This window comes from Entelurus aequoreus, linkage group LG24, assembly GCF_033978785.1.
Source record: "Entelurus aequoreus isolate RoL-2023_Sb linkage group LG24, RoL_Eaeq_v1.1, whole genome shotgun sequence".
NCBI classification, from domain to species: Eukaryota; Metazoa; Chordata; class Actinopteri; order Syngnathiformes; family Syngnathidae; genus Entelurus; species Entelurus aequoreus.
Window position 1 is genome coordinate 25553274 of NC_084754.1, and position 15429 is coordinate 25568702.

Sequence of the window (15429 nt, forward strand, 5' to 3'; positions counted from 1 at the left end):
TAATCTAGTTGTTAAACTTTTCCTGCTGTTCGGCTCCCAATACATTAATTTAGGGCTGTATAAGTAAACATTGACATTGATTTGAGTCCCTCCAGGCACAACGTTTTCGTTGGGGGTAACACCCTTCACTTTACCTGGCAATGGGTCTGCTAAGCTCCGCTTTCGAGTCAGAATTTCAAAGCCGCCGCTTTGTAACAATCTGGTTGCTATATTAGTTTTGTAGGACACAACCGGACCTGTTCATGTAACAATCCGGTTGTTATATTATTCCTTTTGCAGGACAGAACCAGACCCGTTCATCACTACTGCGCAGTGCACAGTGCACACGCTACAGCTCTCTCGCTTCCCTCGCCCACTCACTCACTGATGTCACTCACCCAACACATTGGCATTCTCGCAAACACACATACTCTACTCTCATAACATAGTTATGAGATTAGCTCCGTTGTTAGGGACATAAAGACACGTAGACGCACACAGAGTTGCTTGGCTTGTTGCCACTTTTTAGCAGAGTCCAAACTGCCCAATTAGCGAAAACTAATGCAAGAGAAATTACTGAATTTTGGAAAAAATTCCTACAATTTGTGTTTTATCTTCAACACTGAGTGTTTTACCTGCTGCATGTCTTATCTGTGTATTGTTAGGCATCATTGTGTTTTTAGTATTTACTAATGATTGTATTTGTCTTAAAGCATTGACCAAGAGTGGCAACCATAAATCATGAAGCATTTAATACACTGTCATTAAAGCTTTCTATTCTATTCTAACCTAATCTTAGATTATGGCAGGCTATATATAATATGGAAAATTGTAAATTGTTCTTGGAGTGCAATATAAAACATAGTTTAATGTATTGTAAGATTTTCTGTTAAAATGAAGCCAATATTGACATTTGTTGGGGTCCCCTTTTTTTGGAAAAGTATTGAAAAGTATCAATATACATTTTGGTATCGGTACCAAATTATTGGAATCAGGACAACCCTACCTGCCACTACATAAAAGACTACCTCACAAACCGCCTTCAGCATGACAAACTTGGCCCCCCACATCTCCTCAACCCTCCCCTGCAGCACAAGCTTTCCCCAAGGTTGTGTGCTAAGTCCTCTTCTGTAAATAATAACAATAATAATGAATTACATTTGTAACACACTTTACATTTGTTAAAATCTCAAAGTGCTACAAAGTATATAAAAAAATAAAAAATAAAATAAAAAGTAAAAATACAAAGTGAGAAGACCATCAGCGGCAATACCTCTCACCCCGCCCACGACCTGTTGACCTGTTGCCCTTTGGACACCACTTCAGGTCAATTAGATCCCACACCACCAGATCTACAAACTGTTACGTCCCATGGGCCATGAGGACTTCAAACACAACATGAGCTGCCTTCCCCTCCACCCTTTCCCACATATCAATAATCCGCTTCACTTTGCACCTTCATTTAAAAAAATCAACATACCTCACTGTACTGTTTCTGTAACATTTTGTACCATACAATTTGCACTGTATATATACTTTTATGCCAGTTTATTAGCTACCTCACTGTGCTGTTGTAACATTTTACACCATACTGTTTGCACAGTATGCATACTTGTATACGCCAGTTCATTACCTACATCACTGTACTGTTGTCCTAACACACTAGCTCTCTAATGTGCGCTCAGTTGCAATTTTAAATTATGTTCAAAATTGATATGAAACGCTTCACTTCCCGTCATACTTGGGAGTCTTCGTTGTGGGTGGAATTCACCCTTGCAACACAACGATTCTCACTTTATGGTGCGCTTTTCTCCCGAATATGCTGCTGAGTCACTGTCCTGAGCTATGGACGGACGGCACATTAAGTTCCCACTCGAAGTTATTCCCCTTGCGCTAAAGCTTGAAACAAATGGCCCAAAACATGGCATGCACCTCAGGAGGTGTAACAAGCAAATGGCACTGGCAACTTTGAGAATAACTGATCTAGTAAATGCATACTTGCTGAGTTTGTTCCATTTTTTGGTGGAACCTTGAATGTTCCCAAGCTCCACAAGGCTCTTGCTCACGGCCAAAGCATTTTCTGTGACCAGCATGTTCTCAATCTCCATAAAAAACAACTCTGTATGCTAAGAAGACAAGGGAAAGATAAGTGTAAGGTTAATCTATACTAAGTGTATACTTGTTGCATATACTGTAAGTGCATTACTTTAGCATCTTTAATAGGACAAGTAATATTTACAAATTCACCATCTAATAGAACAGAATTTTTGAAAACCTAAAATCAGTGACGTTTATTTCCAGGACTCACATTAGGGACATGAGCAACCTGTGCTTCCATGGCTGTTCTGACCCTCTCAGCCACATCACTGTGGGATTCCTTTGCTGTAAGGTAATTACAGTATATCATTTAATCAAAACCGGTCTAGACAGTTTTATGGTTCAGATAATAACACATAATTAAAGAGGTGTCCTAAGGTGAGATATTTTGCAATGTATTAGGTATTATCACATTTACCCCTGCACAATACTATGTTAATGTCTGTGTATTGCTTAGGTGTACATGTACCAAGTGTCCGAGGCAAATTCAAGGAGATCCGTGGGAATACTCCCTCTCCTTTGAGCGTGATAACTTGTGGTGGTAAGTGAGCCACCACCAGTTGAAGCTGCTCCTCAAACCTCGTAGGGATGCCAGGGAGGTAGAGCACACACAGGCAATGCTGTGAGCCAGCATCAATGTAACCCTGTCATACACAACACTTGTTGTAAAATGAGTTCTCCTGCATCTTCAATGACTCTTCAAGTTCAACTCACTGTTGGGGGGATGACCATGGGTTGCCCAGGTTGGATCTCTTCTTTCTGCTCATATGATGTTTCCGGAGTTACATCTGACTGTGACTGCTCCACTGAAGTATTCTCCTTTTCAGGCCTTTCAATACTGAATTTGAATCCCACTTTTCCAGTATTTCTTAGAATTACGCTCGATTCCCCAATTTGATCAAAACGCTGGAATAATAAAAACAAGAGTTTAAGGAAAACACCAAGACTATACTTTTCAGTTTCTTCTATTCAGACAAAAATTAGGTATAGGATATGTAAGTTTATACCAATCGTTAAGCCTTTTGAAGACTGTAGGTGCCAGTCGAAATATACCAAGGCCAAGACGAGGGACAAAGCATTGCAATTGGCTTTGTACCTAGAAGGAGAGGCTCTTTCGTGCCTCCTGCTGCTGGACCTTGAACAGCAACGGTGCTATGCTGCCCAAGTAGGGGCACTCAAGAAGAGGTTCGGATATGGTCTCAGTCAGCGCGATTAAAAACTGAACTGAGAGGGAGGTGCAGGAAGCCTGGTGAGTCAGTCTGGGCTGGCTAATGACATTGAGGGCCAGGTGTGCCGTGCATTTTGTCACTTGCCTGCTGATGCACGTAATATTCTGGCCACTGACCTGTTTTTCGGGGCCATTTACTCCCCGGGGGCAATTTACTCCCCCTGACCTGCTCGTGCAAGTGCAGATTCAACACCCAAAGTCCCTGAAAGAGGCGCTGGAAGCTGCCATTGAGAGGGACATGCTGGGGAGGCGGCTACAGCCTGTGGACTGGAAAATAAACCCCATTCAGTGAGGACGGCATTGTCGCACCCGGCCTGTGAGAAGGCTCCAGCCTGGGCAACGGAAATGACCGAACTACTGATGGCAGTGACTCTACAAGGCACACATGCCCCGCGCCCCATGCAGGTGTCCTTGTAGATGTAAGCCGAGTAACGGCGCTGTGCCCGCATTGTCAGGAATAAGCGGGCCCCTGCTATCACCGCGGTCCCTGCGTTGCCAGTACAGGCCCGTCAGTCAGTGAAAGGGGCATGTCGGCACAGCCAGGAGGGAGGGGCTCAGTCCTCACCAGAAGCAGACGACAGCACGCCTTGGACACCTTCCTCATGCTTTCGGCCAAATGGAGGAGCCCAGTGGCACAGCCAGGGAGGAGGGGCTCTATCTCCTCAGAAGCAGAAAACAGCAATGCACCTACTATGGCAGTGGGCTGGGTGGCAGGGGGCTCCAAAGGAGAAGGTTCCTGCCACATTGCTGTCTTCGTCCAGGGTGTGCCTACTGCGGGCCTATTGGACATAGGGTCATCGGGAACGCTGGTGAGACTGGTGCAGCTCCCCACAGTCACAGGCCAGCTAGTTCCCATGGTGGGGTAGAGGTTCCTGTGGTTGTGTGTGGGGGGCAGGCGGGTTTGCCATCTAGTTTGGGTGGCGGATGTGCTAGACTACTGCATCTTAGGGCTGGACTTCCTCCAGGACACTGGGTGCCTGCTGGGTACACTTAACTTTCCAGGGTGCCCTACGGTTGCCATGGGTCGCCTAGTTCCCGGCCCCCTGACGACTGTCCTGCCCGCCCAGGCACTGTCGATGCTTAACACAACCCCTAACTACTATTGCTGCCATTGCCATGTCCCCCTTCAGCCAACAAGTGGCGAGTCAGAGATGTTTGCTACCAGAGGGTACCAGCCCATGGCAGTGCCAGCCCAAGGCGGGACCGCCCACAGACCCCCGTCAGCAGCCATCCCCCCTGGCCCTAGAGGGAGGGCAGAGAGAGGAGTACAGAAACCTGCAGGAGCAGCTGAAATATCTGCTGATAGAATCCCAGGATCATTTTGCAATGAACAAGAGTGAGGTGGGAAGAACCCACTTGGCAGGGCATGTTATAGACACTGGCCTGGCATGGCCAATCAAGTGCCACACATGGCCGCATCCTCTTGCTCAACAGCAGGTATGCGACAAGGCCATGGACGACCTGCTGCAGGCTGAGTTTATCAAGCTGTCTGACAGGTCATGGGCAGCACCTGTGGTCATGGTCGCAAAGAAGAAGGTAGGTGACTGGCGATTTTGTGTGGATTACAGATGGTTGAACGATATGACCACAATGGACTCTTACCCCCTCCCCCGTATAGACGAAACCTTGGACTCATTCTCCAGCTCCTTGTGGTTTACCACACTAAACCTTAAGAGCGTATACTATCAAGTCCCTCTTTCTCCCAAATCCCGTCCTAAATCCGCCTTTTGTACTGCTTCAAGGTCCTTAGTTTTGGGCTCTGCAATGCCCACACCACTTTTGGTGGCCGGTATCCCCCATCAAAGAGAGCAGCCCAGACAGTGTAGATGGTCTCTGGACCGTTTGCAAGGCTTTGTGGTGACCTTGGACTAAGAAAAAAAATAGGAATTGGGAGGGGAAGGGGGTCAACCTACTTTTGTGTGATGTTTACACAGATTTGTTTGCACTAATGTGTTTTAAATGTACATGCTACTGTGATGTTACCAAGTTGTTGTCTTACGGGTCAGTCCTCGAGGGCAAGGACTTTTTTAAAGGGGCGGAAGGGTGTAGTGGCTGACCACAGGGTTCTAGTCAATGGCTTTGGCTGGGGGACAGGACTTCCGGGGAGGGACGGAGAAGTGACGATTATTGTGGGAAGAAAATGCCGTTTGAATATTGCCAGAAAAAAAGGCGAGACCCAGATTGGTACTCGTTGTGTGACTGTGTTGCATCTTGTGCAATTAATACAAAACAAACAGAGACGATGAGTGAGCCTAGATTCCTGGAATATTACTATATTATAAGCACATTACCTGCAGACCAAAGTCAACGGTGATTGAGTCAAGGCTGAAGCTGATCTCTGATGCTTCTCCCTTTAGTCTAATGTCATATATAGGGCCATGCTCCACCTGGCACTGTGCTATCACCTCTCGACTGACAAAGTCCTGGCCGTGGAAAATGAATGTCACCACCTGCTGCTCGCCAGGTTGCAGATGACCATACATTGGCAATACATCAAACACCTTTAGAGAGAAAATCAACATTAGCAAATTTAGGTTGTTGTCATTGTCACATGATAACTTCACAAGTGCAATAAGTAAAGCTATCTTTATTTGCATGCATAAATATAAAAAGTTTCTTTTCCCTGGAATTCTGGTGCCATGTATAGTGGTCCAGCTTATAATACTATTTGCAAACTCTTCTGTTAGCTAAAATAACAATGCCTGAAAATGTAATAAAGCATGCGGATAATAAACATCACCAAGGTTTCATAAATTTACTATGATTGGTTTGACTACTATAAGAATTTGCTTACCTCTTGCACACATACGGAGCATTGTGACACATCTCGGTTTTGGGAAAGAGGTCTGTGGCTGAGAGCACCTGGAGAGTGCGCAGAGGACCTTGTTTGGAGTGTGGGGGTGGAGGGATGGGTAAATGTATTATAATCAAGGTTTTCAGTAAATATACAATTGAAAATGTTCTGTAAGGTAGCGCGCAAACAATTTAAAAATATAAAAGAAAAGTACAGACACGTATGTACTGTTTGTCACAAAACCACCCTAACCCTAACCACCGTGCTCAGCAAAGCTTTTGTAAAAGGGGAAAGTAGGACAGTGCTTATACCAGACACAATTTTAACAGATTACTATGTGAAAAAATATTGAATAATTATGTACTATGATCAAACAATGTTTTTTTTCCCACATTCATTTATGTTGGTCTTAAAGTCCTTTCTATGTTGGCATACTACCTAATTAAGTAAGTATAATACATTTGACAGTTTTTTTTCTCCACACCAATGGCAAACTTGCGACGTGCCCGGGAAAAAAACTAAATAATAATCAAAACAATGCCGTTCTGTTGTCAGTGCTTCGTCTGCACAATGCATCAAGTAGCACATTTGTGAAATATTTAATAAATGATGATCAAGATAACCCAGCCAGAAACACTAGCAAATCTCATCATCATCAGGCCTCCGTCAGTCGTAACGACTATGGAAACTGCGCCAGTCCAGAGGTCAAGTTTAAACTCAGCGACAACGCCTGCTGTGGCTGATGAGTCCGATGTGGGAGCCGCATTTACTGCAGGAGTGCGTGTCTTCCGCTTGTTTTTTTTTTCATTGGCTGTGGCATGGATCTTTTCCTCGTCAGTCTTCAACTGTTTGTGAAGGACACTGCGCCATTTGCTGCGGTCAGCCGCTGCATCTTCCCAATGTTCAGTGTTTATGTCCAGGGCTTTCATGTCCCGCTTGCAGACATCTTTGAAGCGCAGTTTTGGCCGGCCAACAGATCTCTTGCCAGAGGCAAGTTCGCCATACAGTATGTCCTTTGGGATACGTCCATCCTCCATACGGCACACGTGGCCGACCCAACGCAGCCTGTGTTGTCTGAGCAGCGTGAACATGGTAGGAAGACCAGCGCGTTCGAGGACATGGGTATTCGTCACCTTGTCACTCCAATGGATGCCGAGGATGCGGCGAAGGCAGCGCATGTGGAAGGTGTTCAGTTTGTGCTCCTGTTTGGAGTATGTTGTCAATGTTTCGCTGCCGTAGAGAAGAGTGCTGACAATGCAGGCATTGTACACTGCCATCTTGGTAGGAGTTGTCAGCTTCCGGTTCTCCCAGACGCGGGTCGTGATGCGCCCTAGTGTTGTGGCAGCTTTGCCGATACGTTCATTGATCTCAACATCGAGGGACAGATTGTCACTGATGGTGGATCCCAGGTATGTAAATTGGTGTACGACTTTGAGTTGGTACTCATCGATTGTGATGGCTGGTGCAGTGTCCACTTCCTGACTCAGCACATTGGTCTTTTTTAGGCTGATGGTAAGCCCGAAGTCTTTGCAGGCCTGGGAGAATCTGTCCATAAGGCACTGGAGTTCTTGTTCAGTGTGCAAAATGACGGCGGCATCATCAGCAAAGAGCATGTCCCGGATGATTGTCTCACGGACTTTGGTCCTTGCTTTAAGACGGGCTTGGTTGAAAAGTCGGCCGTCAGATCTGGTACGTAGATATACCCCTTCTGTTGCAGTCCCAAAAGCATGTTTGATGAGCAGGGCAAAGAAGATGCCGAAAAGGGTAGGAGCAAGGACGCAACCTTGCTTGACTCCGCTCTTAATGTCAAATGGGTTGGACATGCTACCCTCATACTGGATGGTTGCCTTCATGTCGTCATGAAAAGATCTAATGAGACTATGGAGCTTTGGAGGGCATCCAATCTTGGATGCTGAAGAGCCCTTCTCTGCTAACCAGGTCGAAAGCCTTGGTCAGGTCAATGAAGGATATGTACAGGGGCTTCTGTTGTTCCCTGCATTTCTTCTGAAGTTGGCGTAGGGAGAATATCATGTCCACTGTAGAGCGCTTGGTGCGAAAGCCGCATTGAGATTCTGGGTAAACGCGCTCAGCAAGTTTCTGAAGGCGGACAAACACGACACGGGCATAGAGTTTCCCTACGATATTCAGGAGGGAGATGCCCCTGTAATTGTTACAGTCGCTCCTGTCGCCCTTATTTTTGTAAAGGGTGACAATCTTGGCATCTCTCATGTCTTGCGGCAAGGCTCCCTCTTTCCAGCACTGGCAGAGGACATTATGCAAAGGCTGCAGGAGGGTGTCTTTACAGCGCTTGATGAGGTCTGGGGGGATGCCATCAGTACCAGGTGCTCTGCCAGTTGCTAAACTGTTGATCGCTTTGTAAAGTTCAGCAAGTGTTGGTTCAGCATCTAATTCCTCAATGATGGGCAGCTGTTCAATGGCATCAAGGGCTGAGGTGACGACAGTGTTCTCTCTGGAATAGAGTTCTGAATAGTGCTCTACCCATCTGTCCATCTGCTTGCCCTTGTCAGTGATAACTTCCCCACTGGTGGTCTTTAGGGGGGCTGTTTTGCTCTGTGTTGGGCCCAGAGCAGTCTTGATGCCCTCGTACATCCCCCTGATGTTACCTGAGGTAGCTGCAGACTGGATGGATTCACTGAGTTGTTGCCAGTATTCATTGGCACAATGTCTTACAGTCTGTTGCACTTTGCTTCTTGTAGTTCTCAGTGCTTGCAGGGACTTCACATTTGGGGAGTGTTTGTATTCAGTGAGGGCAGCACGCTTTGCTTCAATGAGAGGGGTCATCTCGCTGGACTTGGCAACAAACCAGTCGTTGAAATATTTAATAAATGATGATCAAGATAACCCAGCCAGAAACACTAGCAAATCTACACAATTGTAAACTAGTGTACATTTAAGAGTCAACATGCTTCCTGTCACAAAACATTCAAAAATAAACCTACTGTAACAGCAATAACGTCAAAACTATATTGTTTAAAGGAACTGATGGAGCGACAGCAAATAGAGTTTTTAAATTCATATTGTTTATGTGTGTCAATGTTAATATACCTGAGGGTACAGTGTACGTGATCCACTAAACAGGACCAATGGTAACCAACAGCCAGTGGAGAGCAGTTTGTCATTGTCACCTCCCTCTGATTTTCTGTGGAGTTAAGCACACTACCAAAATCTACTGTGGTGGAGGAAAAATGGAGGTTGGGAAAATGGACTTCAGCATGCAGCTCCACCTTGTCTTCTTGTGGGTGTCCAATGTAGTGCATTTTTAGGTCCTGGGGGGAATACAAATTAAGCATATTGCAAGGTATTTCTTCAGATATATTGATGAAGATTAACATTTTAATTAATGTAAATCCTTATATATCGTGTTATCTGTTTTTCTTTTCTTTTTTTGTTATATTTACTTCAAGTTTAAAAGATACAAGCATCACTGAAATATTTTATACTGCACAATGTATTTTACAGTCCAAGCTTTGGGGTTGTTATGGTCATTGCAATATAGTGGTACACAAAGCTTTTTTTTTTAAAGTTGTAACAGGCTTCACTATTCCCATGATACTGAACATGACAAGGGGGCAAGATGTATAGTGCATATCGGGGTTGTGTGCCTCCTTCCAAGGAGCCAAACACTATGCAAACAATAATAAAACATTTTAAGATGTTTTATTCATTTACTTGAAAAAGGCAAATATACTACAAATATTTTAAAACATTCTATAATTTTTTTTAGCATGTTGAACATTTACGTTAAACGTGTGGATATTTTAAAAACAACTGTCTCTTAAGATTTTTTGATATATTTAATTACTTACTGTTATTTACATTTACACACTGTAACATGCTAACTATTTTGGTGATGCATTTAAATTTTTACATTTGAAGTTGTATGATTTTTCAGTAAAAATAACGATCCCCTATTGCCCATTGGACGACACCAAATAGCTCTAATTTATTGTTACATAGGGGTTTTCAGAGTCTGACGGCGTACTCACACTTGGCCATTTGTATCAATCTGGGCGTGATTTCCCCTCTCTTCTGGCATCTGCTGGCCTCATCACATACTGAGCATTCACGTTTCGATTCATTTAACTTGTCTTATCACTTCTACATTATTGTATTACAGTAATTTCCATCACTTTGTGGGTTATTATTATTATAATTAATATGCTATTATTATGTAGTCTTATTTTTAGTCAGTCTCATCATGTTTGTGCACAATGGCAGGTCGTATTCATTTCTGTAGAGTAGAGCTTTAGGTGGGATGTTATCCCAGGCACGGTGCAATTGGTCTACAGCGTGGGTTTTCAACTAAAATTCAAATGGGTCCAGATAAAACCCCGCAAAAAATAAATACACTATGCGGCAACAATTTTCCCCTTGGCTACATTTTAGACACTCATTAACTATGTGCACATGGACACAATTAATCGGATTAAAACCCTAACCGGAATAAAAATGCTTCATGTTAACACGCCATTCGGAATATTCTGACCCGATCACACACAATTTCCTTTCGATCGAGACGGGTGGTTTTGCCGATAGTCATTCAGATTGGAGTGCATGTCAACACTTCTTCTGAACTTTTGGTTCGAAATTATCCTTGCTGTGCATGTCTAAATGTAAAAGTAAAAAAATAAAAACAATCTGAATTTGTCTTTATTTTTAGTGTCACAAAACCAGAAAAGTAGTTAATCGGTGTTAGCTCTTACAATAAAAATTTCACTACAGCTTGGTTGGTTGTTGGGATTTTTTGGATGTTATTTAAAAGGCTTTATAGGCGGGGTAGATGAATCATGTTCCTGCATTTCCTCATACAAATATTTACCCCTTAAAATGGTAAAAATTTACATTTTGTGACAAACTAAACAACTACAATCTAAACAATAAAAAAGTTACAAAAAAATATTACCTTATCCACAACTTGTGACAACGAACCTTGGTAGTGAGTTGGATCAAAACAAATCCACAAGTGAGCCTCTTCCCCTTGATTTAAAGTCATTTTCTGGAAAAACAATAAAAAAAAATGTAAACTCCTTTTAGGAAGATTTATGTGATGCAATGTTTGGCTAATTATTTGTAACAAACTCATTAGTTTACAGATGTATTAACATTTTCAAATCGTGGTATAGATGAATGCTGGCAATTTATATCTTACTGTTGCAACTTTTTTTAAAATTCCTAATATCTACATTGACAAATTGTAATGCAACACATTATTACAAGAAAGTAGCAAATGATAAGACAGGATAACTAAATTAAATATGTCCAACAAAATATATGACAAATTGACAATCAATAGTTTTACCTCTAAACTATCACACATAAACATTGTTAATACAATTTGGGTAATTGAATAAAAAATATGGTAAGGTGTTTGAAAATTAAAGAAATAACAAAACAGTCAGTTGCAATGGGAGTTGTTTCAATTAATCAGAACAGGTGAAGGGTTACCTTAGCGGTAGCAGTATTGTGGACTCCCTGGGCCTCACACAGTGAGAAAGGAGTGGCAAGAAAGAGTTCCATGGATAGACATAAAGATGAAACATTCTTTAAAACCAGCTCCTCATATAGTGGCGTAAGACTCTCGCTTGGGTGCTATTTGTAAAAAAAATACATAACCATATATCAGTGGCATCCAGGTTAGAAAGTGGTGGCAGAAAGTTGAAGAATGTAAAGTACATTATAATCCTTTCATCAACCTTTTCTATGTAGTAACTCAACTTCTGGGAGGACATCTTGAGCATAGGCGTCACAAAATGGCATGTCAAATCAACAGACATAATATGTTCCTTAAAGCCCTGGAGGCCTACAATTCCACAGCAGACAAGATACTCCCTCACAACCTAGTGGAGAAGAGATGGAGTAAAAACAATAAAATCAAGACAGCCTGGCATTTGGATTCATTTCAGCTTCAATCAGTTCTAAAGGGGTCATATTACGATTTTTTTTGTATATCTACTACACTTCCTTGTGGTCTACATAACATGTAATGGTGGTTCTATGGTCAAAATTGTGCATAGATTATGTTTTACAGACCTTTCTGACCATCTCTTCAGGATGCACCAAAGGGTTGTATTGTATTTCGATACTTTTTGATACTTTTCTAAATGGCATGCCTGCCATGCAAGGTGCTAACCCCGACCCATTAGGACAGGGGTGGGCAATTAATTTTTACCGGGGGCTGCATGAGCAACCCGAGCACTGCTGGAGGGCCACATCGACAATATTTCAATTAAATTTTGCTCAATATTATTTTTGATATATACCGTAAGACAAATAATAATAATAATAATAATAACACTTTCATTTAACCTAACTTAACTTTATACCAAAAGCACTGCTTTGGAAATCATTTGTACCCCTTTCAGAGATCACATTTAGTTCCCCTTAAACATCCTCATGTTGCACAATGAAATGTAAGCATAGGATGAAGTGTGCATTCCTGTAACTTTCTCTAGTAACAGCATTCCATGATTAATATCAATAAATTAACATTAATAATACATGACAGTAAAATAAGCACACGTATGACTGAGGAGTCATAGTGTAACTTTGTGTGGTGTTTGAGTTGTCCGACTTTTTGTGTGGCCATAAACACACCAGTGGTTTAGTGCGTGTTGGTGACAGATGACAAGTTGGTTTTGGTCTGGTTTGTACCGCAGAAAATGACTAGTTTTTCGAAATAGAAGTTTTTTACTCATGTTTTTGGTGTGGTTATGGCCGAATATAAACAGTTTTGCTCAATAAAGTGATCGATATAATTCCTGGCCTCGAAGCATCTCGATAGACGTTACAATAATTGAATGGTGTTCAATTGAACGGTGTTGACGAACACCGTTAGGGCCGCTTGTTGTCACTGTCACTCACAGTTGCATTGCAAAATTACACAGAATAAATGTGTTTATTTTGTTTAGAATTCAGATGGGATTTGATTTGGTGCGCGGCATATATTTGCTGTGCGCAGAGGACGCTTGAGCAGTGCGCAATTGCGCAGGCGCACACCTTAGAGGGAACGTTGCCTGGCAGTCCATGTCTTGTTGAAAACACGCCATTCGTCATCAACTTTTCTCTTTTTAGCGTCTCGAGTGTAAACCGTGCATCACTTGTCGCTGTGCACCTTCACTCACAGGTTACACACGGACATACGCCCATAAATAACACTTTTCAAAACAAAAGCAGCATAGTTGTATTGCGCACACGGCATAGATGTTTTTTCAACTTTATTTTGTAATTTGTGATTGCAGCTGTTCACATTCACTCACAATCACGCACGCGCATACGTCCACACGGAAGTAATACAAATAACGCTTTTCAAAACAAAAGCAGCACCGTTGTATTGCACACTCGACATAGATACTTTTTAAAATTTATTTTGTAATTTATGATTGGCCTCACGCGGGTCGGACAGGGACACACAAAGGGCCGGATGTGGCCCGCGGGCCGCAGAATGCCCAGGTCTGCATTAGGAGCAAGGGTGAAGTGTCTTGCCCAAGGACACAACGGCCGTGACTAAGATGACGGAAGCTGGAATCGAACCCGGAATTTTTAAGTTGCTGGCACGGCCGCTTTACCGTCTGCGCTTCAGTGTTTATAGCTCCGCATACTTAATCTTTACTTTTAAAGCCAAATTATGTCCATTCTCCCTCTTCTTTCTCCACACTGTTTCTGCTTGCAAGTGCTGCATGTGTTGACTAACATGCGCCACAGCTTGTATGCCAGCATTGTCACCGCAGCGCGCATCAGGTCGATGAAAAAAAACAAAACTGTATTTTTCAAAGGAAAGATAGGACCTTTTTTAATTCTTTAGTAATGTGGTACTTTGTAGTACAACTTTAATGGGCAGTCTCATTTATGTGGCTCCACTTCGACAGCGTCTTCTCCCGTTCATCTTTAGCCATCTGTGGTACACTTGAAACTCGACCACTATTTCAGTTTTGAGAACTTTTATTTTTTTCTCACGGTCATTTATTTGAGTGTCTTATTTTTAAAATATTATTATGATCGAAAATTGTTGTGGAGATCGAGAGCATTAAATATTTGTTCGGTGAAAAAAAAAATTATTATTGTGCAATGGGAGGGCAGAAACAAAGTGTTAGTGCCGTGCGTGCGCTCCAGACTCCCGTGGTTGAGGGGCGCTTTTGCCTCCTCGCCAGATAGATGTCGGAAAAAGGAAGAACAGCTTTGGTGCCTCATTCCTGCATTATTAGTTGCCTGCTTTTCAGGTTAGTACTTGGTGAACATCACACCAATGTTTATTTTCATGAAGCAAAATGTTTTATGACAGGTTTAATGAGCGCTGTGTCAGATTGTAGATATAAAATGTCAATAACTTTGTGAGACAAGTCCTTTCTTTTTACATGTGGCAGCAAACGGCCATGTAGTAAAATGGCTGCCGCCGTTCGCGCGATACATTTTTGTTAAAACACACACTGCAAAGAGAGAAGATAAGTTTACTTTGGCCCTGACTACCTGACATATTCATGTCAAACTTTTGTAGATGTGATTTAAAGTGTGACAAAGTTACCAGTGTATAGTTTAGAGTGCAAGGAAACACTTCCATCGCGAGTCTACTCAAACTATACGTTACATTGTTTTAGAAATGGCAACAGCGGAGGGTGTGTCCATGTATGAGCCATTAAGCCCCACGACAAGAGGATAGTGAAAGAGAAGGAGCGTATTGATTATATTTTGTGTAAATGTATTTGTATGGCGATATCCGATGATGTGACAGGGAAGAAAACGTCACATGTCAGAGCAAATTCCAAACGGCTCATTTAGATGAAGTATGAATGAAGATAAGACTGTTTTATAAATGTATCCGCACTGCGGCCACAATTTCATTTTAGATTATCAACACTTATGCGGATTCCAAATACACATCAACGGGTACTAATAGGTAAGAAAAGTTGGTTTTGCATAAAAGGGCCCCTTCAACATATGTGTAATTGCAGTGAAAAAGTAATACCATGCTGGACCTATGCCAACAATGTAGTGCTGCAGGTGGGAAGGCAAGTGCAATCGTCTAGGACACAAAATGCTACAGTAGCAACATTTCCAAAGATGCCAAACATATATAACAATAGTATAAGTGGTAGTGGTTATGTTAAAAAAAATGTTTTACTTCAGAACCGCAACAAGCACCTTGACATTGTTGACTGTCTGAGCTCCATCTTTTGCTATGTCTTTTGTCCTCTCCTCCTACCAGTCAAGGGAGTAGCAAGGTATGACGAATGTTTTTCTTAGACTAAGATGTGCATTCTAAGTATGGAACTGGCCAAAGGAAGGTGCAATGCAACAAGCTACCTTCGAATGAGAC

The 15429-nt window shown here is 42.5% G+C and overlaps 1 protein-coding gene across 1 annotated transcript in view; it reads right to left on the minus strand.

The window, feature by feature from the left end:
* Positions 1–15429, minus strand: part of hydin (HYDIN axonemal central pair apparatus protein) — a 116442-nt gene that overhangs the window by 79766 nt on the left and 21247 nt on the right. The window contains exons 21-30 of the mRNA XM_062035862.1: positions 11813–11956; positions 11565–11708; positions 11023–11115; positions 9165–9385; positions 6099–6186; positions 5596–5805; positions 2791–2982; positions 2546–2720; positions 2288–2361; positions 1978–2105 (exon numbers count right to left, since the gene is read on the minus strand). Of these exons, the coding sequence (XP_061891846.1) occupies positions 1978–2105; positions 2288–2361; positions 2546–2720; positions 2791–2982; positions 5596–5805; positions 6099–6186; positions 9165–9385; positions 11023–11115; positions 11565–11708; positions 11813–11956 (1469 nt within the window). The remainder of the gene's footprint in view (positions 1–1977; positions 2106–2287; positions 2362–2545; positions 2721–2790; positions 2983–5595; positions 5806–6098; positions 6187–9164; positions 9386–11022; positions 11116–11564; positions 11709–11812; positions 11957–15429) is intronic.